Source organism: Alosa sapidissima, chromosome 5 (genome assembly GCF_018492685.1).
Source record: "Alosa sapidissima isolate fAloSap1 chromosome 5, fAloSap1.pri, whole genome shotgun sequence".
NCBI lineage: Eukaryota > Metazoa > Chordata > Actinopteri > Clupeiformes > Clupeidae > Alosa > Alosa sapidissima.
The window spans coordinates 20,204,661-20,231,284 of record NC_055961.1 but is presented as its reverse complement, the minus strand read 5'-3'; the positions used below and the strand labels follow the sequence as shown (position 1 = coordinate 20,231,284).

The 26,624-nt window shown below is 40.5% G+C and overlaps 1 protein-coding gene across 7 annotated transcripts in view; it reads right to left on the bottom strand.

The window, feature by feature from the left end:
- prps1a (phosphoribosyl pyrophosphate synthetase 1A) overlaps positions 1-26,381 on the bottom strand; it is a 31,024-nt gene extending 4,643 nt beyond the window's left edge. The window contains exons 1-9 of one of the 7 annotated variants that reach the window (XM_042091690.1): positions 26,252-26,379; positions 25,923-26,045; positions 24,684-24,873; positions 21,331-21,429; positions 17,926-18,050; positions 15,772-15,945; positions 15,415-15,574; positions 15,179-15,313; positions 5,690-5,695 (exon numbers count right to left, since the gene is read on the bottom strand). In XM_042091690.1, coding sequence (XP_041947624.1) covers positions 15,221-15,313; positions 15,415-15,574; positions 15,772-15,945; positions 17,926-18,050; positions 21,331-21,429; positions 24,684-24,873; positions 25,923-26,045; positions 26,252-26,355 — 1,068 coding nt within the window. In that variant the 5' untranslated portion in view covers positions 26,356-26,379 and the 3' untranslated portion in view covers positions 5,690-5,695; positions 15,179-15,220. Of the gene's footprint in view, positions 1-5,689; positions 5,696-14,351; positions 15,314-15,414; positions 15,575-15,771; positions 15,946-17,925; positions 18,051-21,330; positions 21,430-24,683; positions 24,874-25,922 lie in introns of those variants that run through there. The other 6 variants (XM_042091689.1, XM_042091693.1, XM_042091691.1 and 3 more) reach the window with 6 other exon arrangements.
- Between the last annotated feature and the right edge of the window lie 243 nt (positions 26,382-26,624).

The window sequence follows — 26,624 nt, the reverse complement described above, 5'->3', positions numbered from 1 at the left end:
ATTTGAAATCACGATGGTTAGAGAATGTTAAATATGTTCAATATCCATAACGGAATGCATGTCTTCGCCAAAAATGACAAAATACGTTATATGAATAGTGCAAATGAACGGCAAACTTTGAAATATAGTCTGAAATGAGATGTTATTATCATTGAGACAACAGGGGTATACAATAAAATCCGATTGTAGCTTACAGCAGCCGACTATTTGGTTAAGTTTATAACGTTGTGGACGGCCACCAGCGTCTTCTGCCCCACGGCTGCGCGCGCATCTATCCCGTGTATACATGTCTCTCGTCTCTCTCGGTTACTTTTAACCGTCATTACCAATTTGCAAATGATGGTGAATAACTATTCATCATGAGATGTACATGTCTCAACCTGCATAATTACCCAGACAGCACGTTCGGTCTTACCGACAATGGCAATTGGAGGGCACCAGCGGCAAAGTATCGGAAAGGTTTTTTCCCCCTGCACGCCAAATAAAACTTGTCAGTTTAGGTGGGTAAACCACCTAAAAAACCGGGATGAGTCTACAGCGCTCCAACATGCATGCGCACTCCGTAGATCGGCGGTGGTTATGTTAGCTGCTAGCTGCTAACTTACATACTGTAGGCCTATATATCTATAGCTAACTTAGGATAACACATAAGTAAACTCATTGTAGAAGTGTTTTTAATCAGATATTGTATTCTACGACGTCTGTTGTGGTTAGAAAATTCAATTCAAATTCAAAGAACTTTATTTTTCCGTTAGGAACTTCACATGTGGAAGAGCATCAGGGTGTGTCCATATACCCAACAATATATACAATAAACAAACACACTCACGCACGCACGCACACACACACACATCATCAGCCCACACTGGGCATATGACAGATAATAAAAACTTTGCTGAGCCTGGTGAATAAATAAGCTGTTAATACCTCCACAGTGGAGGGACAATAAATAATAGTTAAAAAGAGTCCAAGGTGTTAAAAGAGAGAGAAGACAGTTCAAGAAGGGGGTTCAACCATTCAAAAAGTGCTTTAACGGGATGTGTTTTCAGCAAATGTTAGGTAGGTAGAAGCTAGCTAGCATTAAAGTTAGCTTGCCACTTCGCTGTCCATAGCAGGGAGTCATAGCAGAGGTGAAGTTCGGCACTTTTGAATCTGAGGGACCAGATATTGGCATTTACGTTCAATTTAAACTAAAGCAGAACTTCAAGCATAGCGCTCGCCAAAATGCAGCCTAGGGTGTTTTTGGGATTGTACCTGAATCAAACTTTCGTTTAAAACCATAATTACGTCCGAAGTGCCACTTTTAAGCTTCTCTGAGTTGTCGTTTTCGGGTGAGGTGGCCTTTTGAATGCACTACTATTTTAATACATGATTACGGAGCCCCTAAGGGGACATGAGCAAAAAAAAATCTAAAGTTTAGTTTCATGTGCTCACGTAAAACTTTCATGTGCGCACGTGAGCACATAAAAGAGTGTAACGGATGCCAGCTAGCTTAGCTGTGCTTGTGGAACGTTGGTAAACCTCACTCCCCGACGCCTCAAGAGTGCTGCTGGCATGCGAGCCAGTAGACTGGGCTATTGGCTCAATTGTTAGCGCGCTCGCCTCCCAATCCGAGGTGCTGTTGTTTCGCGGGTTCGAGTCCGGGCGTGTGCAGGGCTGAATCGCGCAGGTTCATCACAACGCAGGTTACATTGGTGCCGTGACCCGGATCAGGAGTGAGGTTTAGGGGGGTGAGTGTAACGGATGCCAGCTAGCTTAGCTGTGCTTGTGGAACGTTGGTAAACCTCACTCCCTGACGCCTGAAGAGTGCTGCTGGCATGCGAGCCAGTAGCCTGGGCTATTGGCTCAATTGTTAGCGCACTCGCCTTCCGATCCGAGGTGCTGCTGTTTCGCGGGTTCGAGTCCGGGCGTGTGCAGGGCTGAATCGCGCAGGTTTAACACAACGCAGGTTACATGAGCACATGAACGTTTCAGGTGAGCACATTTTTTTGCTCATGTCCCCTTTGATCGTGTCAAAATCGCTATTTTTAAAACACTAAGAAGGCTCGACACAACTTGAAACTTTGATCGAAGTATCATCAGTGTCTCACATGAAGACACACATGTACTCGAGCATTGAGAACATTGTTCGTGTACACATAGTTTACTAAAAAGAAAGGGTTTGGACTTCGATCAAAGTTTCATGTTGTGTCCAGCCTTCTTAGTGTATCAAAATAGTAGTGCCCCTATCATCAAAAGGCCATTTCACCTGAAAACGACAACGCAAGCTTAAAAGTGGCGCTTCGGACGTAATTTTGCTTTTAAACAAAAGTTTGGCTCGGTACATTCACAAAAGCATCCTCTACATTCACATTGCACAGTAGCCTAGATCACAACCTGGTCTAATACATATTTGTCATATTATGTATTGATTGCAAGGTCCTCAAATTGTCTATAAACTAATGCTCCCTATGATTATCTGTTCCACAGGCAATGTTCAGTCCCACTCATATTCCAGATCCTGCCCAGTTTACAGCTGCAACACAGGTACACAGTAAAACCTTGACCATCATCACCCTAACATTTAATCTATAATTTGGTTCTTAGCTGAAGTTCTCTTTGGTCTCAGTCATATGAAGTTTGTCATCAGAAACACAATATATGAGCAGATGGATCTAACTAGCCTACTACTCAAAGTACCTACTTCAGTATTACCTTACATACTGAAATCCACTGCTTCATCAATCCCTTATTTAATCAAAATGTATATCCCTGTTTGTTCCCTACATTTACTGTGTCTGTTTCATAGCAATGTACAGTTACTCCCAACAACAATTGTTTTTTACTGGATGTATTGTACAGCTCAGCTGTGCTGTTGCCGTTTTCATTGTTGTGCTGCTCAATAATAGAATTATAACCATAATTTAGGTCAAAATTGAAATCACAATTATTTAGTCTAAACCAGGGGTTCTCAACATTTTCTATCCCATGGCCCACCTAGACATACTTGTAACAAAACCGGATAATAACGAAGGACTGTTACAGCGGCCTCCACGCCACCCTCTTCCAGAGCTCCTTCAGAGGACTAACGATAGTAAGATATTTTACATGTAATGTATGTTATCATTTCATAGTGACAACTCTTAATTGGCAGAAGGAAGCCAAATATGAAGGGCTGGGCTCTCCTGAATGTAAGCTATTTAGCATGCAGATGGAGAACACACTGACACAGGCACACACACACAAAATACACAGCACAGTCCTATTCAAAATGGAGAATGACAAAAATTACAGAAAAAGTTTGAGAACCACTGGTGTGGGGTCACTCGTTTAGCTCTGTTAGTTGGACCTGGGTGATGCTGTTATTTGTGTAATGGGCCCTTTTTCTGTATTTCCTAGTGGCACAAGATGATTGGCAGCAAGAGACACCCAGTGATGAGCTCTCCTGAATGTAAGTTAATTAACACACAGACACAGAACAGAGTCTGTAAAGCAACTTTGTAAGCAATTAAAGCTGTGTCACTCACAGACACTCAGTGCGGTTACATGACCTGTACAGTCTAGTCTAGTCATCTAGTCTGTTCTCCTGCAATCAGACTAACTGTCTTAGTCTAAAACTACATACAGTCAAGTTAGTTTGACCCGAGAGCATGGTGGCTAGCTAGCAGGTATCTTTAGATTAAAGACATTGTTTCTACTACTAGGCTGATAGAGATTGCACTTGGTAGTCACTAGAGTAGCTGGCTGCCGGTTTCGGTTTTAATTTGGGTAGGAAGAAAAGTCTCTCTCGCGCTCTCTCTCTCTCTCTCTCTCTCTCTCTCTCTCTCTCTCGCGCTCTCTCTCTCGTGTAGGCTAGGCTGTGCAGAGTGCAAAAAGGCTGCCCTCATTCATACGTCATTCTGACTGATCTGACACTGATTACCTTAAAGAATCATTAATCTTTGTTTTAACCTTTTTAATCTTTGTGTTTCAAGTGTCCCATCTATCCCGTCCAGACCAGACTGTATTATGAGCATTGCTTCTTAATTGTTTTTTTTTTTTGTATATTTTTTTAGTTTTTTGTAAAATGCTCTGACTTTTCTGAATTGTCAAATGAAGATATAGACATTTGTGCTACTGTCTTATTTTTCCCCCCTGTTGCTTTATTTTTTTTTTGTTTAGGCGCTGTGTTACAAAAATCCTGCCCAACAAAACTCCACTGAGGCTGATGTAGAAATGACAGTGAGAAACTGGCTGTGGCTAAGCAGGGACAGGAATGGGGGGCGGCAAAGGCGGGGCGAGCAAGCATCTTAAATGAACTAATTGACTGGACTGAACTGACTAACTGACTGACTATTTTTCTTTTGAACTGACTGACTATTTTCTTTTAGACTGACTAACTATTTTGGAGGGAATTTCTTATTTGTGTTGTAGTATTCTATGTGTGAGTGTGTTAAAATAAATGTTTTGATACTACTTTTGTAAAAACGAAGTAAAAATAAATGTTCACGGTCATCTCTGTGCCCTCCTGTTTTGTTATTTCTCCCGGGAAATCTCCTGTAGCCTAATTTGCATGACCATCCAACTTAATTTTTTCAAAATCACTGATCCATTCTTTTTTTTTGTTAGACTGACATTTCCCAGGTTGTCAGATTGTGTATGAAATGATCTGATAGCAGCTAGCCTAAACAAATCAATAAGACCTAATATAATGGTGGGATCCTACTAGAGCGGCGAAAAGCATTCAGACACCTCGGTCTCTTTGACTTAAAGGGGCACTTGGTAACTATTTCAACGTAATAAACCCGTTTAGAAATTATTTGGATGGTTAAATGACCTGTTCCGGTGAAAAACGCGCCCTGACGTCGGCAAGACCTAAATTGTTGTCTGGGTAAGGTCATTTTTGCTAAAATTGTGGCATAGGGCTTCTTTAAAATAACATATATATATAATCAAATAACAACTCGCCATAGACTTCTGACCAGGTGTACAATAGCGATTTTTAGACAATGCGCTAAGCCACTCCCTAAGTTGTTAATTGCCACACCCCTGGGCGCGTTGTTTAAAAATTAAACGTGCAAAATAAGGAATTAAACTTCGCGCCGGGTGGAAAACGAGTTTTACGCCATGCGCCAGTTTGCAAAATACAGCCCTTAAAGATCTCACGGGCTGTGAAAGAAGGCAGACTATGTCTACATTTTGTAGAAGAGTAGCTGACATAATGTAATAGTAATACACATGCACATACTGGGCTCTATCTTGCACTCCAGCGCAATTGACCTTGTATATTCCCGCTTATTCCTTTCCTATTTTGCAGTCAGCGCATATTGGAATTTTCCCTCCACAGGTACATGTGCGCCCACGGGGGCAATCAGCGAAAAGAGGGGGCGTGTTCCGGCGCAAACGGTCCCTGTTGATATTTTGCAGTTTCAGAAAATAATTCCGCCACAGACCAGGAACCTCCTGGTCTAATGTCAGTAGCGCAAATTCAGATGCTTTTTAAGGGCGCATGCATGGCCACAGGCCTTGTCCGTTTCCCGGTTTTGTTCGTGCATTGGTCAACTAAAAATGTAGTAGGCCTAGCCTATATAGTACATCTACATGTAATATCTTTACAACAACAACGCCTAATTACGACCTATTAATTTGGACAACTTTATACAGCCCTATAAAGGCTAAAGTTACATTTAGTTTTGTTCCAATTTACCGTTGTGTATGGCTTTAAACATCGTGTGTGCTTTAACATCAGCCTATAAGCATTATTCCAGCTGCGCTAAGGTTTTGACAAGCACCACAATTTTGCCTACCTTGTTGTAGCCAATCTGAAATAACTCCAAGCTTTGCTATGTTCCCTCCATCCTTTCGTTGTTTTCAAAAAATGTTTTATATCCATGATGGTCTTGAGTTTGTGAATTAGCTTAAATCAGCTTATTATGTGCTGTTAACCAGCAACCATAACTAGTAAAAGAAAGCAGCAAGTAGCCTTGGCTACAATTTCTGTAGTTGCTGCGTCCATTCATTGTTATTCTCTCTCCTGTTCAAACAAAAGTTGTGCGTGCATTAAGTTGATGATAACGTGTTTACAAACTCTACTTTACATAAAATATTGTAAATAGTGATAGTATATTTTTACTACCATATTTCTCTTAAGACTCAATCAGGACGATGCAAGATCAGGATCCAGGCTTTTATTCTTTTCAATGAGGGGCCAGTGGCCCTCAAGGGAGAGAAGTACATGTTTGTTTCACCCCATCATGGATTTCACCAGATTCTCAGTATTCTCTGACTTTACAGAAACAGTCTACCATATTTAAAGTTACACACAAAGAGTGACCTACTAGTATGAATATGCAAGGTAAAGGTGTGGTGTGTGGGGGATGTGGCCTTTTGGGTGACGTCAAGTCTGGCCAGCTTCTATTATCTTTTAATTAGTGGGTTTGATCCAGCAAGACCACAGCTTGCGGAGCAAGCCCACTATTGTTCCTCTTAAGTTTTCTTATTATTAAAAACTACCCCCTTTCCTGGGAAGTCCTTCAGAGGCCTGGACACTTGCTGTTCTACAAACATTAACATTTCACACCTGGTGATGGCAAAAGGCTATAGACAGGCAAAAGACAGGCCTTTATTGAATTCAAGGATAAACAAAGGATGCTTGCATAGGACAAGGACAGGAGAAATACAGCAGACTATAAAGCTTATTCACAATTCTTTCAATAGCCTACTGTCATGCAGTTAATGGGATACTGTGCAGAGTTGGAAAGTTAGGTCAACTTGAAAACTGTTTCTCATTGTTGAGTTGCCTGATGTTAAGGTACAGCAATGCACTTTGCTGTTCCCGTTTCCGCAGTTCACATTTCTCCAAACCATACATAATTAAAAGGACAAATATTGCTACACGAGGGAAATCAGTGTGGTGTCCGATGTGTGTATAAATCTAGCGTACACATTTCCACGAATCACGGATGTGTTGATGACATAAATTAGGAAATATTAGAGGACTTGAACGTGATGTTAAACTGCATGCTGATGCCATTTAACCCAAATGCCCCAGCAGCAGCACAGGAGAGGAGAGCTTATCTGACAGAAGATCTGCATTGTCTATAGTGAGGTAATGTTAGATTACATTGCAAAAATATCACCATGCATTCATAACCTCGTGATTCAGTGAGAGTGAGCCCAAAACATCGGAAAGTGACATTTCTGTATTACATTTTGTCAAGAGGAAAAATCAATAGCAAACTGTTCCCAACTGACTATAGCTGTGAACCGTTCCTGGCTGCGCCTGGCAAATCCGCCATCATAATAGCAATCCGCTATGGAACAAGTGCCTGTTGTTAAAGGGAATGTGAGATGACACTCTGATTGGTTTATTGCATGTTACACCCAAACCACACCCATGAGTAATGTAGCTATACAGACCACCCCATTTTAGATTTGTGTCAGGCGCAACAGTCATTATCCCACCGGTAAAATGGCAACAGCGCCCAAGATCCGCCAGTGTTTCCCATACATTGACTAATCTGTGGCGGGGCGCCACGAAATAAAAATCGGCCGCCACAGATGAATATTCTATGTTTAATTTAAATTAAATATAAGGTCAAATCCTTTCATTGCCATTGAGCTGCGCTTTTTACGCACGCAGCCTTTCCTTGCCCCGCCCTCTCTCGTAGCCCGCTGCCCCACTCCTCTGCATCTGCATTTAACAAAATATTCACGATTGTTGAAGGATTGTTGTTGCCACATAGAAGCATTGCATAGTAGACGTCTGGCTAAATTGCTATTAAATCCGCTTAGCATCGTGACCATGCTGCGCAAATTTGTTCAAAACTGCTGTATTGAAGTGAACTCTGCTAAGGTCTTATCACAGCATAGTAGGCTACATTGAAGAGACTAAACTGAGTTAAGCTATGAAATCAAGCAGTATCTCAAAGCTAACGTTAGAATACTGTTTGGATGTCGAATTTAGTATGCTTAGCCTATTTCTAAGCTGCTTGTCAATTTCGTTGAAGGGCTCATTTTATTGACTCTGAATGTTTGCAAAATCCCGATGTAAATGGAAAAGTGTTTTCCAAAATTCAAAAGTGCTTGTCCCAAGGAGAAGTACGAACCTTTATTTTAACTATGTAGAAAACGTTATGAATTGCATCCACACATCAGCAGCCTTTCAACTGTGTTGCAATTGCAAGGGTTCCCTCAAACGTCTTAAAGTGACAGGCACTTAATTAGACCTATACACTACCAAGACGATCTTAATACCCCCCCCCCCCCTTGTGTGTTACCGCCACAAATTGAATCCAATTCTGTGGGAAACACTGGATCCGCCCACAAAGCGACTTGCGCAAAGTCAATTGCGCTAGAGTGCAAGATAGAGCCCACTGCATTTCTCCAGGAGGAGATAAGAACAAATGGATTAAAGATTTAGTTGTTACCTTTTGGAATTCAAGATAGATTTTTGTAGGTTTTACATACCTGACAAGTCTTTTGAAACATATAATCAGTTTATTTTTATTTTTTTATTTGCCTGGAAACAGACAACCACAATATGCACATTTTCTTTCAACAAAGACAGTGCAATTGACCGATCCCAAGCCCCTCCTCCCATTGTCAGTCCCATAGTTACTGTTGCTAAGTCGGACAAGTTTGCAGGAAAGTGTGCGAGAACGCGTGTTCAACATGGGGACGCAGCACCCCCATTTAGCCGAGTGCAACAGTGTATGCTGGATTTCTGGGCGTCAAGTAATCTTGATATATTCAAAAAACAGAGGCCAGAAAGGCCTTCAGTATGCAGATGGACACATTCACAATGTCTGCTGTTATCAACGAGGTGGAACACCACAAATTGAGGACAAACAAATCCGGTGTCGTGGATTTTAATGGGATGCATGTTAACTGGGGATAAACAATTAGCACGTTATCACGAGCAGGTAGTTTACCTTATTTGCTGCAGATGTGACTGATTCAATAAACAGGTCTGTGCAAAAATATGGTGTTGACGTGTCCATAACAAAATCTAACCATATTTCGAGGATTAATAGAAGACTGGACCAAGTGCTGCAGATCCAAGTTCCCACGCAACTTGGGAGAGTGACTAGCCAAGCAGCTCATGTTGGGGAGGTGGAGAGATAGCTTCTCTTCGGTAGGCCCGATAGCCTACTTATTATTTTGAATGGCTGCTTTAGAAGGAAGAGTTCAAATAAACATGATACAAGTGTATTGAAAAGAAACCACTCCGAGTTCAAACCCATGCCTATCACGTTTGACATATCTGCAGTTTGCAGACGTGATTTGTCTTGCACTAGACTTGCCCGCTTATGCTATAATTAATTTAAACGTGGGCAATGTAGTAGCCTAGGTCTAATATGGGCGATTTCGAGACTGCATAGTTTTGAATCTGCACATGATTCGATCTTTAGAAGACATTGGCTATCTCTCGTTCAGCCATCAATAATGCATCGCAGTATAGGCTATTATTGCGTTTGTTGAAAAAAGGATCATTAGCTTATTTCTGTGAACAGTCTTCTATCCCAAGTTAAACATGGCAAGGTAGCAAAGCTGAAAGTATTCTTGTTGTGTGTAAGGCGATACGTGATTGAAGGTGTATTCTTTTGCGCGTCTTGCAATCGTATGAATATGCGAGTTCAGTTCCTGCAAGGTAGGTATAATTTTTTGCGTAGGCTTATGTTGTCGTTTCATCAGTGGAAACCAGATTTAGTTATGTTTTTGTGTGTAGCCTAGTTATGAACACAAATAAATGGAACATTTTCGTACACACTCAGATTTCTTTACTGAAAAGTAGCAGCCTATCCAAAGTTATGCAAAGTTAGGCCTATGTGTGTTAACGTTTCACACGGTCAGGATATCGGATGTCACTTCTACAAGTATCCCAGGCTTATCTTTGAACCTTTTTGAGCTCTTTAGTTATTTAGTTACTTAAGCTACTCGCAAAAGAAGCATTATAGCATTCGCATAACTGGCGTATTGTCATACCGAATGGCCACTAGAAAATTCAAAATTGACCGAGGTTGACCGAGGTCCTCCGAAGTCCTCATTGTGACATAGCAAAAGGGGGCGGGGCTTGGGATCGGTCAATTAACCCTTAAAGGTGTAGGTTTTTGAACATTCTAAGTTCCGCAACAATTGAAGGTTCTAAAATTCTATGTTGAATTCAATGAACTCAGATATTCTTTAGAACGTTCATTTCCCAACATTCGTACTCCTTTAAGGGTTAAGGAGAGCTATTCATATAACATGGTAATCCGGTGATCGTTGCTGGGTTTGAAACGCCCATGAGGCCCCTATAAATACAACGCACATTCAGGTAACATGCCACAACTTGCGCTGTTCTGCTGACACCCAGCGCCAGACCGAGGAGGACCTTGAGCAGGATAGTGAGGATGCCTACTCTTCCTTGGATGGTTTGCCTTAGTTTTAAATTGGTCTTTTTTTAAATAAATTATTCTCAAATGATGTCTCTCATCTAACAACCCATCCAAAGACACTGTCTTAGTCTACTTCTTTTCAGAAGAAGAATGTGTTGTTGTTTTTTCATGCTTGCAGCATCAGAGTTTTATTTTTCACTGCAGACGAAGGACAACTAAAGGTCTAGGCTAACAGTTTCCCCCATTTTATTCCATTCCATTCACAGAAACCGCAAGATACCTACAAAAACATCATGTAGAAGCTGATGGATTGTGAGAACACCGCTCATTCAAAGCAGCAGTCCCAGACAACCTCCTACCGATTACGAAGGAAAAGTAAAAGAGAGCCAGTGGAGACTACAGAGGTGCTGATAAAGGAGGTGCTGAAAGACTTGACCGGGATAGGGCAGCAAATTCAGAGAAGTCATTCACTGTCGCTGTCAAGGATACCATTGCTGTACAGGGGAGCCTGCAAGGTGGAGATCATGGAATCGGTCTGCAAGTGGATGGGGAAGTGTGACGAGCGCCATAGCACCGTAGTTGGCTGTCTGACTTTAACTTTGTATTGCATATTCACGTGTTTTCTTTGCATTACACTGGTCAATTGTTTTCTTTGCACATTTCCCTGGTGAACGGTAGCCTACCGTTATCCTGGCTATTAAAACCACGTTCTAGTCTAGGCTACATCTGGTGTGGTGTCTAGTCGTGTATAGAGATGGAAGAAGTAGCCTACTAGTGCAGACTGCTACAAATATGGGAAACATATATCAGAAGTAAAAAGACGGGAGAAGGGTCAAAAGACAAAATTGAAAATCAACAAATCCATTCTTGTCTGCCCCAGATCTCGCTCTCGCTCCAGATGGACCAATTCTCACCGGTTCCTGGACAATGCTAAAAACTCAAATCTCGAAACTCAAAATGCTAGGGTGAATTCTCACCTCTCCTTGGAGCATTACCTGGCTAGCCTATGATGCGTTGTAATTATCATAGGAAAAAGAATAGACCTCTCCAGAATAAGTCCCGCCTCCTTAACTTCCGTATCCATCCAACTTCCGGGCGTTGAATGTCAATGGGAAATAACATGGCGTTTCGAAAAATCATACCTGTCAAACTCTGTAGGTGGCTTAGTAGAAAAAGCTGGTGGGCCGATTGGCCTACATACTTCTGCCATCTGGTTTCCACTGGATTTTTTGATTGTCGGTGCCGTTAAAGTAGTAAACGATTATTAATGCTAACCAGGAGCTAGTTCCGATGTACGCGGGCGGAGGAGGGCGTTAGATCTAGCTCACAACCTAACGTGATGGTCATTTTCACGTGTGATTCACGCTTGATTTCAGTGGTCTATAAAAGTAAATTGTTTGCAAGGTTCAGCCTCTTTTCAACACGACCTAACTTTGGTTTGACTGTGCTGAGAGTTTGTTGGCTGTTATTGAGATATTTGAAAAAGAAAGAAATCGCTGACAAAGACACTAAGTATTAAGTATATATACTCTTTTGATCCTGTGACACTAAAGTAACCCTATAAGTGTCCCGTGACCCTAAAGACATGATGAGACGAGATTTTTTTTCTTCACGAAAAACAGATAATGATAAGCAGACTAGGAATCAGAGGCAGAGTCGTATTGAGTCGATAACTTTATTTTGCATGACCTTGATCAGAACAGTAACATTTTCAGAATGTATTAACAACCTATCAAACATGACGATTTCATGCAGGGTTAGTGCCACCTCCGTAGACAGGCTCTGTTTCCACGAACTCCATTTCAGTGAAGACAAACTATGAAACATTGCCGTTGCTATGCAACCTTGACTCAGGGAGTCGCGGTGTCCGAAGCGTGCATTAGCTTAGTGCTTCTTACTGATATATTTCTACTTTAACGGCACCGACAATCAAAAAATCCAGTGCAAACTAGATGGCAGAAGTATGTAGGCCAATCAGCCCACCATTGTTTTCTACTTTGCCACCTACAGATGTTTGACAGGTATGATATTTCGAAACGCCATGTTATTTCCCATAGACATTCAACGCCCGGAAGTTGGATGGATAAGGAAGTTACGGAGGCGGGACTTATTCTGGAGAGGTCTATATCTCTTGCTCACATGCCCTCAATTCTCACCTGTTCCTGGACAACGATGACCTCAAATAACGAAACCCCCAATAACACTTCTTGATTGAGATGCATTTCCACCTCTCCTGGAAAGTATCACCTGGCTGCGTTGTGCTTACCATAACAAAAATAAATTACTCTGTTCCAGGTGCCCCCATTCTCACCTGGTCCTGAAAATCCCCAAATCCCGAAACCCAGTAACGCAGTTTAAAGGTAAACTATGCCATATTGGCATATTCCTTACATTTTCTCGGTTTTTGCTTCTTTTTCGCTGGCTCTGTCATGACGAATGTCTGAGAAACTCCATAGCTACCTTTTTCTAGCTGGTGCCTGGCGTGTATGTGTATTTGAATGCAGTAAAGCAATTCGTTATACTCGTTATACTTCCTGACGACACTGAGGCCGTCAGCCCGCCGGCCCACAGTTGCAAGGGTGGTTTTTCCGCTCACAGGCGCTAGGGCGAAGCGAGACGGCCATTCAACCCGAAAAAAGTCATATAACCATTCCAATGACTCTGAAGCTGTTAAATTAAGGTAAATTAAGCTAAAAAACTTGCACATTAAGCTAAAAAAAACTGCATAGTGTGCCTTTAATTGAGATGTGTTTTTTGTCTGTAGTATTATAAGGCAATGTTTTTCCTATTAATTTGATTAATTCAATAAAATGCAGCCAATTCACACACTGGTGTCCCCCACATGGCATACATTTCATAACAGTTGCAACTGAGGAAGTTTAATCACATCAGTAACTGAGTGAGGACATGATGTTAATAAGCATCTTTAATTATTTTATTATTAAGGCCTACTTCTGACATATTTTATCAGCTGCATTTTCAAGATAATATTAATAAATAGGCTACATATTAATAAAAACATTCAGTATCTTTCTTGTCTCTCCTGAGTAGTTATTTTACACCATTAATACAGGAAGGAGGAAATGCTGAAAACAATCTCAAAGGCCAATCTGAACATTAAATATGAAAGTTTACAATACAGAGCTAAGAATATGGTCTAAATACACTTTGAGATGAGTTGTAGTAGGCCTAGTAAGGTAATGCATATATTTCTCCAAGAGCAAACTGCATTTCATTTTGGCTCACATATTTCGTAACCATTTCCTTTAAGGCAAAGATGCACATATTAGTGTCATTCATTTAAAACCAAATTGATTATCTGTAGTAATTGCAGACATTACCTTGTTAATAATATTATTTCTAGCACTGGGGGTAATGGGCCTATAGTTAGTTACCCATGCTGTTTAGTTTGCCAGCTTATACTAGAAATGTACACACAATAGTCTGGTAGGACACCATGAGCTAGGAAACCAGTGAAGCACATGACAATCGACCAGAGCCTATGACTGCCAATCTTCAAATGGTCTGCTGTAATATCATCCATACCACACGCCTTGTTGCCATCTAGCATCATAGACTTTGTCTGACCCGACTACCATGCTATAAATGATGAGTTTGGTTTCAAAATGCCATATCCACTATTTTAATGAATTTTCATAAATAATTTTTTTACATTTTGTTTTCCAAGTTATTTCAGTAGAACTGTAATAGGGTATTGTTATTTGATTGATATTACCTGAAATACACAATTGAATAGCCAGACAAACGTTTTTTAAAAACTGAGATATAGCGTTTTGGAACCAAACTCTTCAAATGTTTTCTACTACATAGTCTTAACTATTAATTAAATAAATTATAGTAATGCTGACACCATATCCACTATTTTGTCTGAACCAGACACCCTCAATATCAGAAGAGAGGGATGCTTTACAAATTATTCATAACTCTCTTCCTCTTTCCAGAAATCATAATAATAACTTGAAGTAAAGAGGGAAGAACAGGAGACGCACAGCGTAGAGTTGAAAAACTTGAGATGATTTATTCACACACATACTGTAGCTCTCCAGATGGAGATGAGTGATCTCTCCCACCCTCGGAAGAGACAACCTCTTCTCCGCTTTAAGGCAACCGGCTTCTTCTTCTCTCATAAAAAATAAGGAAACATGCATCCAGACAATGGCTGCATGATTTAAAATAACATGTATGTAATCTAGTCTATATCATATATTCGTATTGTATGTGGTGTGTTAGTTGGCTGAATCACACAAGCAATGGCCAAATAGATTGGAAACTGTTTGATAAACAATGTTAAGTCTCCAGCTGTCACATATCCAGTTAGTCTTTGAAGACACTTGTACCGAGTGACTGGTGCAGCTTCATGCAGAGAGAAAGGCTGCACTGTCTTTAAGCAGCAACAGACAAAACTTAACAGCTATGCAACCAAAAATATACACAATAAAAACATAAACCACAACATTAACAACATCCTAAATCTAGAGAGGGAGAAAAGTCAAATATATAACAAAAACTAACAAGAGTTCCCTTTTTATGGCAGCCACAGAGGCTGTGGAAGCATTTCCTCACTTTCCTTGTCCTCCTTGGTTTCCAGTCCCCAGGGTCAAACCCCTGACTTTTGTTGCGTAAACAAACACTTGTGTAGTCATCACATAACAAACATATTTGTAACAAGTTGTCAAGGCAACCAAACTGGCAGCATCAAATCACTACAATGTGGATATAAATGGCATTATGACAGTGTGGGAGTGGACAGCATAGTGGACAGGGGAGTCCATAGGCCATTGGAGTACCCATGTGAAGTACACATGAATGTTTATATGTACTGTGTGTGTGTGTGTGTGTGTGTAGGAGGCGAATGGTGGGTATTACAATGGAACGTGGCTGAATAAGTAGGAAACAGACTCTCCGTTGTGTGTTCGTCTGATTGCTTCAGCCAAAATCATTGAGATATCAATCACCTTAATAAAAAGAGAGAGAGAGAGAAGAAATGTGAAATTCACATCATTCCAGTTAGTGTTTTCACCGAGTTCTTCAACCGCTCCAACAGCCAATTCCTCACCTGTATTTTGCTGCAGTGTTTCATCTTGTCCTCCTGGGGGATGGTATTAGTGACCACCACGGCCTCAAAGCTGGCGTTGTTCACTCTGGAGATGGCAGGGCCGGAGAATATGCCATGCGTCAAGATGGCATAAACTTTAGTGGCTCCTGCTGACACCAATCTGAAAGATTAAACAATTACAACCCACATTTAGCTATCAAATTATGCATATTGCTCCTTCAGAATAATGCTCCTTCAGAATAATACTCCTTCAGAATACTCATAGAGTACATGTACTACAATACACACACACACACACAAGGATAGGTATACACACACAAAAAAATAATTTCTAGTTAGCACAATGCTTGAACTCACTTCTCCGCTGCATGGCATATTGTGCCACAGGTGTCAGCCATATCGTCCACCAAAATGGCCACTCTGTCTTTCACATCTCCAACAAGCACCATGCGGTCGACCTCGTTGGCCTTCTTCCTTTCCTTATGGATGAGGGCAAAGTCCACATTGAGTCGATCAGCTATAGATGTTACCCTGATGACACAAAACCAACAAGCAAGACCAGATTGGCATACTGTATGTGTGTGAATGTGTGTCTCTCATGACCAAGGGCGTGGGAAGGAGGGTGCTGCAGCACCCCCTGCTGGCAGGAGATAGATTTTTAAAAAATATTATATATATTTCTAAATAATTACTAATTCGCTGTCTGACATTATTTATATTTTTGTATGTGAAATGATGAGTCAAATAGCAAAAAAGGGTTATGGATAGGTTCGAATATAGGCTACTAAAAATTAACAGTTATAGAGATCAACGTGAACGTGAGTCAGTTACTGTAAGAACCGTAGCGTGGTTTCATCTACAGTATGTGATAGCGATCAAGTGTGTAGGCCTACGGTTGATATAGGCCTACATATTCTATGCGATTTACACGTTCAAGCTGAAAGAAACTTTAATTGTGTTTTACAGTTTTGCAAAAATAATAAATGCATAGCTAGTGAAATCATTTCACTATCCTTGTCGCTAAGATAGAAATTATTAGGACTCATACTTGCTGTGGAGACGACACACTTTAGGCTATTCAGAAATGATTTGCGAGATCATTGCAGCCTGATTATTAGCCTATATTTAAAGCCTAACATCTCTGGTCTGGTTTTGACGATCAGAAAAGTAATTTTTCTTAGCTATACTGAAATAGGCTAACAATGTCAAGTGCGCTTCTGTGGGGGTTAGGGTGGGCGCAGTGGACTCGGAGTGCTGTCGCGGAACATTGGAATTTGTGGCTGCCCAGGACTTTTCTAAAACTTCTCGCTATCACCCGCACACTGCACTAAAATGACGTATTTAGCAGTCAAAATCCTAAGGGGGGGGGGGGGGGGGGGGGGGATCGTCGGACATCCATTATTTTTGTTATTCAGCACCCCTGGTCAAAAATAGGTTCCCGCGCGCCTGCTCATGACATGACATGACAACGAGAAAACCTCAGGCCCCTAATTTGAAGTGCAAAGTCTAACTAAATTAATTTAGTTAATTTATCAACTTGACAAAATCACTTTGCTAGTTTGCCATCATGGGCAAGACACTGAAGCAAACATTGATCAGTCAGTTCAATGCTTCCATACGCCACATGATAGCTCTATTTCATGCGTGAGAACTTTGCTTGCTAACAGATTTTGAACTTTGCACTGCAAATAAATCAGTGTCCAAAGATGAGATAATACCATGTGTAAACTACTGTTACCATAACACACTTCAACAATCAGCGTAAAAAAACAGCATACCAGGGGGCAACTGTGGCACAAGGAGCAGCATGCATAACACATTCAGGTTGAAGTGGACACAGTCAATTCACAATCCTACTCCCTTATCTCTCTACCACTCATTTCCTGCCAATCTGTCCTGACTCAATTAAAGACACAAGCCTTTGTTTGTATCCTCCAGGAGGACTGCTGCTGTATAGGGAGGTGCTAACACTAGAATTAATGAGATTCTGTTGTTTTCCCCTCTGTCTCACTTTGTTTCAGTAAGAGCATGTCAGCAAGGGAGAGAAATGTATCTCAGTGCTATTCATCTCTGCCGTGTCACTGAGAAACTATGATGACATTTCTTAGGTTAGCACTTACTGTATTGGAATCAATAATGCTGTTCTTCCATGTCGAGAGACATCAGTTGAAGAGTGCCACTGAAACGTGGTGCACCTAACCTTCACTGTAAATTCAAACTCAGGATCTTTTGGCTCCTCTTGCATGGGTAGCCTTTTCTAAAAGAAACATTCCAAATTCTATCCAGACTTTTTCCAAAATTATAATTTTTCAAGACTTTTTCAAGAGTTTCACCAAAAATCGCCATTCTTTTCCTGATCTGGACGTATTTTCTATAGACTTGTACGACTTGTACGAGCGGCCTGAATTATGCAGTTCTTCCATGTCAGATTAGAGGGTACAAATTAACACACCCAACTCTGTGCCTAACCTTCACTGGCTCTGGCTAAATGTCTGGCCATGGACTGAGTACCTCTTGGCACCCCCGGCGTCAGGAGAGACGATGATGCAATTCTTCCACTCGTGTATGTTCTCCATGATCCACTTCAGCACTGCAGGCTCAGCATACAGGTTATCCACAGGGATGTCGAAGAAGCCCTAAACCACACACACACACACACAGAAAATCACAGATTATTTCATAAACAAAAAAATAATCATGTGACAACTTAGACCTTCATACTTCAGCTTAAAAATGGCACTAGTCAACGTAATATCTCTATCTAGTAAGACATTCACTTTTTATTTATTCTGTTTATTCTACAAACCTTGATTTTTAACTAAGACCTGGTTAAAAAACGGGTGAGCATAGTCAAATAAGGGGAGCTGTAAGCTCCCAATTATAGCTTCTTTAGTTCTTCTGTAGACAACTTCTGAGGTTTTTTGTGATGTCCCAGTGCTCTGCATGGTTGTTTATCTAACCCCCTAAACACTGCTGCATATTTATCACCATTCTCTGAATTTCTATCTTCTGTCATTTTAAACTATGATAAGACTATAATTGTCTAAGATTTTAAAATCCATGTTGACAACTCTACGAATTGTTTCTCATCTGAATTTTCAGTGCTAAATAAAAAGGACTTCTGTTTTGACAGAATTAAATAGTAGAAAATACAACAGGGAGAGTAGCAACCGAGAGCACAGTGTCAAAGATGATACAGTAGTGGTCTGACACCAATATTGTTTATTAACATTGTTAAGATCTAAGCCAAGGGAACTTAATCTAAGCCAAGGGACGTAATCTAAAGTAAGACTGTGTCTTTTAATTTGATGCAGCATGTGTTGGGTTCAACTCACAACCATGGGCATACTTTAGAAAGATAAGGTTTAGGCATCTAAAGATCTTGCACACCAGTGCAATTGACTTTGTATACTCGCGCATTTGTCTTTCCTATTTTGCAGTCAGCGCATATTGGAATTTTCCCTCCACAGGTACATGTGCGCCCACGGGGGCGTTTCAGCAAAAAGAGGGGGCGTGTTCCGGCGCAAACGGTCCCTGTTGATATTTTGCAGTTTCAGAAAACAATTCCGCCACAGACCAGGAACCTCCTGGTCTAAAGTCAGTGCATGGCGCAAATTCAGATGCTATTTGCATGCATGGCCATTTCCCGGTTTTGTCCGTTTCCCGGTTTTGTTCGTGCATTGATCAACTAAAAATTTAGTAGCCTATATAGTACATCTACGTGCAATATCTTTATAACAACGCCTAATTACGACCTATTCATTTGGACAACTTTATACAGCCCTATAAAGGCTAAAGTTACCTTTAGTTTTGTTCCAATTTACCATTGTGTATGGCTTTAAACATTGTGTGCGCTTTAACATCAGCCTATAAGCATTATTCCAGCTGCGCTAAGGTTTTGACAAGCACCACAATTTTGCCTACCTTGTTGTAGCCCATCTGAAATAACTCCAAGCTTTGCTATGTTCCCTCCATCCTTTCGTTGTTTTCAAAAAAATTGTTATATCCATGATGGCCCTGAAGTTTGTGAATTCGCTTAAATAAGCTTATTATGTGCTGTTAACCAGCAACCATAGACAGCAAGTAGGCAGCAAGTAGCCTTGGCTACAATTTCTGTAGTTGCTGCGTCCATTCATTGTTATTCTCTCTCCTGCTCAAACAAAAGTTGTGCGTGCATTAAGTTGATGATAACGTGTTTACAAACTCTACATAAAATAAATATTGTAAATAGCCTACTGTCATGCAGTTAATGGGATACTGTGCAGAGTTGGAAAGTTAGGTCAACTTGGAAACTGTTTATCGTTGTTGAGTTGCCTGTTGGTAAGGTACAGCCGTAGCTTACACCTGCAGGAGCATTGCTTGGGCTCTTGTGTTGCGCAATGCACTTTGCTCCTCTCATCTATACGACGCCGTTCCCATTTCTCCAAACCATACATAATTACAAGGACAAATATTGCTACACGAGGGAAATCAGTGTGGTGTCCGATGTGAAAAAACAGGTATAAATCTAGCGAACACATTTCCACGAATCACGGATGTGTTGATGACATAAATTAGGAAATATTAGAGGACTTAATGAGACGTGATGTTGAACTGCATGCCGATGCCATTTAACCCAAATGCCCCAGCAGCAGCACGGGAGAGGAGAGCTTATCTGACAGATCTGCATTGTCTATAGTGAGGTAATGTTAGATTACATTGCAAAAATATCACCATGCATTCATAACCTCGTGATTCATTGAGAGTGATCCCAAAACATTGGAAAGTGACATTTCTGTATTACATTTTGTCAAGAGGGAAAATCAATAGCAAACTGTTCCCAACTGACTATAACGCTGTGAACCGTTCCTGGCTGCGCCTGGCAAATCCGCCATCATAATAGAAATCCGCTATGGAACAAGCGTGCCTGTTGTTAAAGGGAATGTGAGATAACGCTGATTGGTTTATTGCACGTTACGCCCAAACCACACCCGTGAATAATGTAGCTACTACAGACCACCCCATTTTAGATTTGCGTCGGGCGCAACAGTCATTATGCCGCCGGTAAAATAGAAACAGCGCCCAAGATCTGCCCACAAAGCGATATGCACAAAGTCAATTGCTCTAAAGTGCAAGATAGAGCCCTTAGTTAAGATCTAAAACAAGGGAAAGGACTATGTTATAATAAAAGACCTACTGGTGTCAGACCACCACTATCATCAAGTTTACAATGTTTGAAACATTTCCTAAATCAGATCAATCAGTGGAGTCGTTGTGCCTCGGCATTCAGAGCACCCAAGCTCCGGAACAATATTAGATCTGCTCCATCAATGTCGGTTTTTAAATCAAGCACTAAATCTAGCCTTTTTAAAATTAAATCACCTTCCTTCATATTCTATGTATCTGCATATTCATTTTTTGTTTCGTTATTTTAGTTGTTTAATTTACTGTATTTTTATTTACTCTCTTTAGTTTCCTCTAACTGGTATTTTACATCCTCTTCTTGTTTTTGTACAGTTTGTCATCTTTTGAGGTTACCTTCATCACTGATTATTGCTATTATCATTATTACTAATATTATTATTATAAACAACCACATATGAACTGGCAACTTTTGAACTGGCAACTTTTTCTGAGGTAGGAAATGCTAATACAACGCCCCTTTTCATTAGGGAGAACTGACAGGATATAGTTGGCCATTGTTGAACAGTTGAACCTTAATTTACCGGTATATATTCTAGTGATAAAATATTCAGTGGTCTCTGCAATGTAGCACAAGACTGATTTTTTATCAGGTCTACTGTAGAGTTGATGCAATTAATATGGTAACTGTATCTATGATGCGTGCAGGTCCATGGTTATTATATGGTCAGTTCATATGATGTATCAGCGATGTGTCTAGATCCATGGTTATGATATGGTCAGTTCATATGATACCTGTATCTGTGATGCATGTAGGTCCATGGTTATGATATGATCTGCTCCAGACACAGACAGCATGTTGGCCACCAGCTTAGCTGAGATTGGAGCGCGGCTCTACAACAGGACAAAGAGACATAAAAGAAGTTAGAGCATTTCCTTTTCATTGGTGCTGTTTGTAGTTTCTGTTGTCAAAAATACTGACATATAGTAAGAATTTTGAATGCTCAAATTCCTGAGCATTTTATGTACCAGTAAAATGGCAAATGAAGTGAAAAGAATATGCATACAAGAGGAAATTCTGTTCCGTGTATATTATGCAATATATATAATAATTATATATATATATAATTAAAATATATAATTATTATTACATTATTATTATAGAATTATTATATATCATTTTTGACAACTAACAGATATAGTATACATTTATTATAGCACATATTTTTTGACAACAAAACTCCCAAACAGCAGCTTTAAGACTCCTCTTTCTCCCCTATACTAGCCCTCATGTTTGGGGTTAATGTGACTGTGATGGGACTAATGTGGGTGTGAATGAACGTGGATGACAGAGATAACTTCTCCAGAGACAACTTCACTTCTCCAAAAGTGCTGTGAGAGATGTTTGGTCTGAATTCGTACAGTCACCAGGAAGACTATTATTATACAATACTCTAATAGTAACAAGTAGTAGTAACAAGTAGTAGTAACAAGAAGTAGTAACATCAGCCAAATGCACAAGAAATCTGCTGGGCAATGCCCAATGCAATTGACATGTCCACCTCACGTTACGCTGTCATATATACTCATCAGACAGCTCAGGGATGTGTCTTGTCTCAGCCATTAATGAGTGAAATACACTGAATCATGAATAAATCATATGCATTGAAGAAATGTCCAGAAATATCAAAAGTGACATTTCCCTTGCTTGGTGGTATGGTACCAGACTTAATGTCCAAAATAAATCTCACTTGTTATCTAGCTGACCAAGCAAGTCATACCTTGCTGACTGGCTAATAATTATTGAACTGATGGTTTAATCATGGAGATTTTTCAAAAAACAAGATTTGACTTCACAGTCAATATTTGTGTAGCAATTTCACCTCTGCTGAACTCTGACCCAGGAAGGATATCATTCAAAAAAAGCTTTCGTCAGAGCCTGTTTACGGAGAGCCGGTTCACTCCATTGTACCTGCAATCTGTTGCAGTTCCGCTAGGGGCGATCACGAATAAGTGCAAAAACAATGGGGGTCTATGGAACTAGACGGCTAAATTTGTCTCTTTCACCAGAAAGATTTGATTGTAGTTTCTGCAGGCTCAATATGGATTATAGGTCAAAAGCTGAATGAACGAGTATTTACATCCTTTTGATTTCTTACAGGTTGGGTCGTTGTTGCCCACAGCACACTAGCTTTCTGCTAATGAATGACGTCATTGACACGTTTGAAAGGCTTTTTAGAACAAATTAGTGACTCAAAAAATATAATACTCAGCAGTGTGTATTTTCCTTGCCACCTCTTTCGAATGCAACATTCAAATTTCTAGACAAAAAATTATATCTCGAGAAAAGTGGATTTCGAGGGGTACAGCTCCACAGACCTCCATTCATTCTGTACTTATTCGTGAGTGCCCTCACGTGGAACAAGAACAGGAACTGCAACCAGTTCAGAAACTGGAAGTTTCCCGAGAGTGGAGGTTCTCCCTTATTAGACATTCTCTGCTTTCGTCCACAAAGACATAACAAGTAGAAGAGATAACAAGACAACTTACTACCTTTGTGTAGTCACAGTTTTATCCGTCAAGAGTAAAATAAAGGATTTGTGGATATTAAGAGGAATAATAGTCAATTCACAGTGTTTGCTGTGCTTTTCTGTGCCCATGTGGACACATTTAGCCCAAAGTTTAATAGATTTAGAAATCTCATATCTCAAGTCATGGATTATGATGACCTTAGGATGACAAACGTTACCGCAGGTGAAAATAATGGCGGATGGAACTCAAATGTTATGAGATGAGACAGGGGAAATGTTTCATGAGGGGCTTAAACAGATAGAGCAAGAAGTAGGACTGTACCTTTGGCTATGACAGTCACTGACACCAAATGAAAGACTTGTTTTTACTCGTAACTTCACATTGCAACAAATTGTAACAGCCCATTACACACACACACACACACACACACACATGTGGCTGAGTGTAAGTGTGTGTGTGACTATGCATGCATACGTACTCCTGATAATATGGTCCTGGGCAATATTACCCAATTGGGGTATGGAACCTAACATTCACCTCGTCCACTAACAAATTCCAAAGTATATCTCCAAAGTAGCTACAACCTAATATACACATTCCTACAAGGTATTTAAAATGCTAAATTTAAAATGTATACAATATACAGTACAGTATTAATTCCAGCTTAAATATCAACAAACTAAGCCCAACATGCAGAAAAAACTGGCCAATAAAAGTCAATGCACTTCCCACAGCAGAATAAACACATGCAACAGTTTACCCTGAATCTAAGAATCTGCAATTGATCCAAGTTTAGGGAGTTAAAATGCATCTTTGAATAAACCAATATAGTGGTCAGAGTAAGAAAGGGGTTTCAAATGTTTCGATGGCATTGTTTAGCTGGGGTTTGTCCTTTATAACCACAACACCCTTCACATTCATACCTTTTACATGATAATAACAACATGAACAGTTGTACAGGGGTGCGTTTCCCAAAACCATAGTTGCTAACCTGTTAGCAACTTAGTTGGTTGAGAATGGGAAATTGCATTACAACCAACAAAGTTAGCAACTATGGTTTTGAGAAATGCGCCCCAGAATAGTTGTAACAGTGTGATCTGTAACAGGGGGAATAGTAATAATAATAATAACATTGTGATAACATTATTTTTCCGTCCGGACAATGAGAAATGTTTGTTCTGAACCCCTTAAAATGTTTTGGCTTCAAAGGCTAATTTGCTGATCTGGTGGACATTCTCAGCCTCAGGGTAAAATTCTTAATTTGGGTGATGCACTTACACTGACAGCTTTTCTGTTATACTTCCGGTGCAATGTATAGATGTGTCTCTGAAGTTAACAATGGCAACCTTACCTCAAGCTCAAAATAGTGGTCTAGATATTAGAGATATAATGTTTTGACAGCACACAAGCCCTGGTCCCTGAACCACGCAAATAGGGCTCATAGGGAGGCAGGAATGCAGTGTTTGTGTTTGTGTATGTATGTATGTAATGTATGTATCTGTTTATGTATGTAATGTATGCATGAGTGTAATATGTATGTATGTGTTCATCCAAGCACTACATGAGCGCATGAATGCCATGCGTGTTAGAGTAGAAGCAAAGCATGATTTCCTCACCCCCACCTTGTCCTTCTTGTCTTGTCGGGCATAAGGGAAACAAGGGATGACTGCTGTGACTCGAGATGCGGAGGCAATCTTACACGCATTGATCATGATGAGCAACTCCATCAGGTTGTCGTTTATTTCGCCACAGCCGCTCTGCACAATGTACACGTCCTCGCCACGGACACTCTCGCCAATCTCCACACTGAGCACAATGAATATATACACTTGAGCATATACACACACATGCAAACACATACACACACACAAATGCAGACCCCCCCCCCACACACACACACACACACAAACAAACAGAACAAAACTCTGAAATGCAAGTTTACAATATATCTGCATCTGAAAAATGCACCACCCTTAAGCAAAGTTACCAGAGATTCACACTGCTGTTTAGTTCATTTGGAGGGCTGTACATAAATGTTAAATGTGTTGAGTTACACAGGAGTAACCGCAAACACGCGCGCGCACAGAGAGAGAGAGAGAGAGAGAGAGAGAGAGAGAGAGAGAGAGAGAGAGAGCGCTTTCATGGTGGGTGGCTATTATTAGAATTATATTTCACTATGTCTACCCCATGCACCCCTCGGCTGGCGTTGCCTGTTACCGAGCTCAACTAAAATCTGAACATAAAATAGGTGCTTTCGTTAAAAGTCAACCTGCGACCTGCGCATTAATTTGACCTTGTTAGCATAATGGTTTCGTTTTCATGACATACCTTATCTGCTACTGCCAATACTATTATTTTGGCGCATTCGCCCAAATTCTGCAAGTCAACAAATGTAAACTAAACTAGCTGGTGAGCTAACGGTTTACGTCAAGAAGGTTATAATGGGAGTCCACATAAGTACAAAAGTGTTTTTTTAGCTCTAGGACATGCGTATTGCGTACTATAACAACAGTTACTGTGTTTATTATTCTAGCTAGCACTGTAGCAATGTGGTGAAAATGAACGTTACAGTAGAAGGCTACATTGACCCTTGTACATTTCTGACAACACATCATAGGTAACACAGGTATAACTGTAAACGTGACAAATTTGAGACAGCTAATTTGAGATTAAACGTTTAAAGAGTTGGCTTGCGGATTAAGAGTGAATACACAGTCTGTCGTGAAATGTTTATTTCCACCCTCTCTAGCACGCACTTCGTCCATGTGGTTGTTCATAGCAAGGCAGGCTAATGTTAAAGCATCACACTAGCCAGCTAACTGGCTATCTTGCAAACGTGATAGAATGGTACTCACCATGTCTCCTGGTTGCTGAATTTTTTGGTGACAACTTTTCCCAGCTCTTGTCCTAAACGGTCGGCGATTTTCTGTGACAGGTCCGGATGAGAACTACCGCTGAATATTTTTATGTTTGGCATTCTTGTTTTTTCCAGGATGGAGGAGGACGGCGACACGGTGAATAACGTTGACTGTTACACCACACAGTAGTTATCTGATGTCACTACAGTCTTGGCGTGCTATATGAAATATGAATGCTTAATGCATATGTGTAATTGCGGTCGTAGGGCTGCCTTTGGTGGTTGATATCTTGCTGTATTATCAAACGATAGTAAAATTACACTGACCTGGGTGTACCTGCGTGTGTCGACCGGTCCGTCAATGGTTCAACTCCCCGGTTAGTTAAATCAGACACCTCTGTGTCTCTTGCCTTGCTTGTTGCCTGGTTCATATCCAAAACATCTATCAAGTGATGCGTCAGGGTACCACCCCCCTTTTCGGTCGACGCCACGCCCAACAAGGCCTTGAAGAGTCATGCGCACATTTTGTGTGTGTGCATTTCAAGAGGATGATAAGGCTACTTTCTTACATGAATTACATGAATGCCATTTTTACCTTTTCCTCAAAATATATAGTCTATATATGAATGCCACGGTTTACCTTTTCCTCAAAATATATAGGCTATATATATATATATATATATATATATATATGTACCTT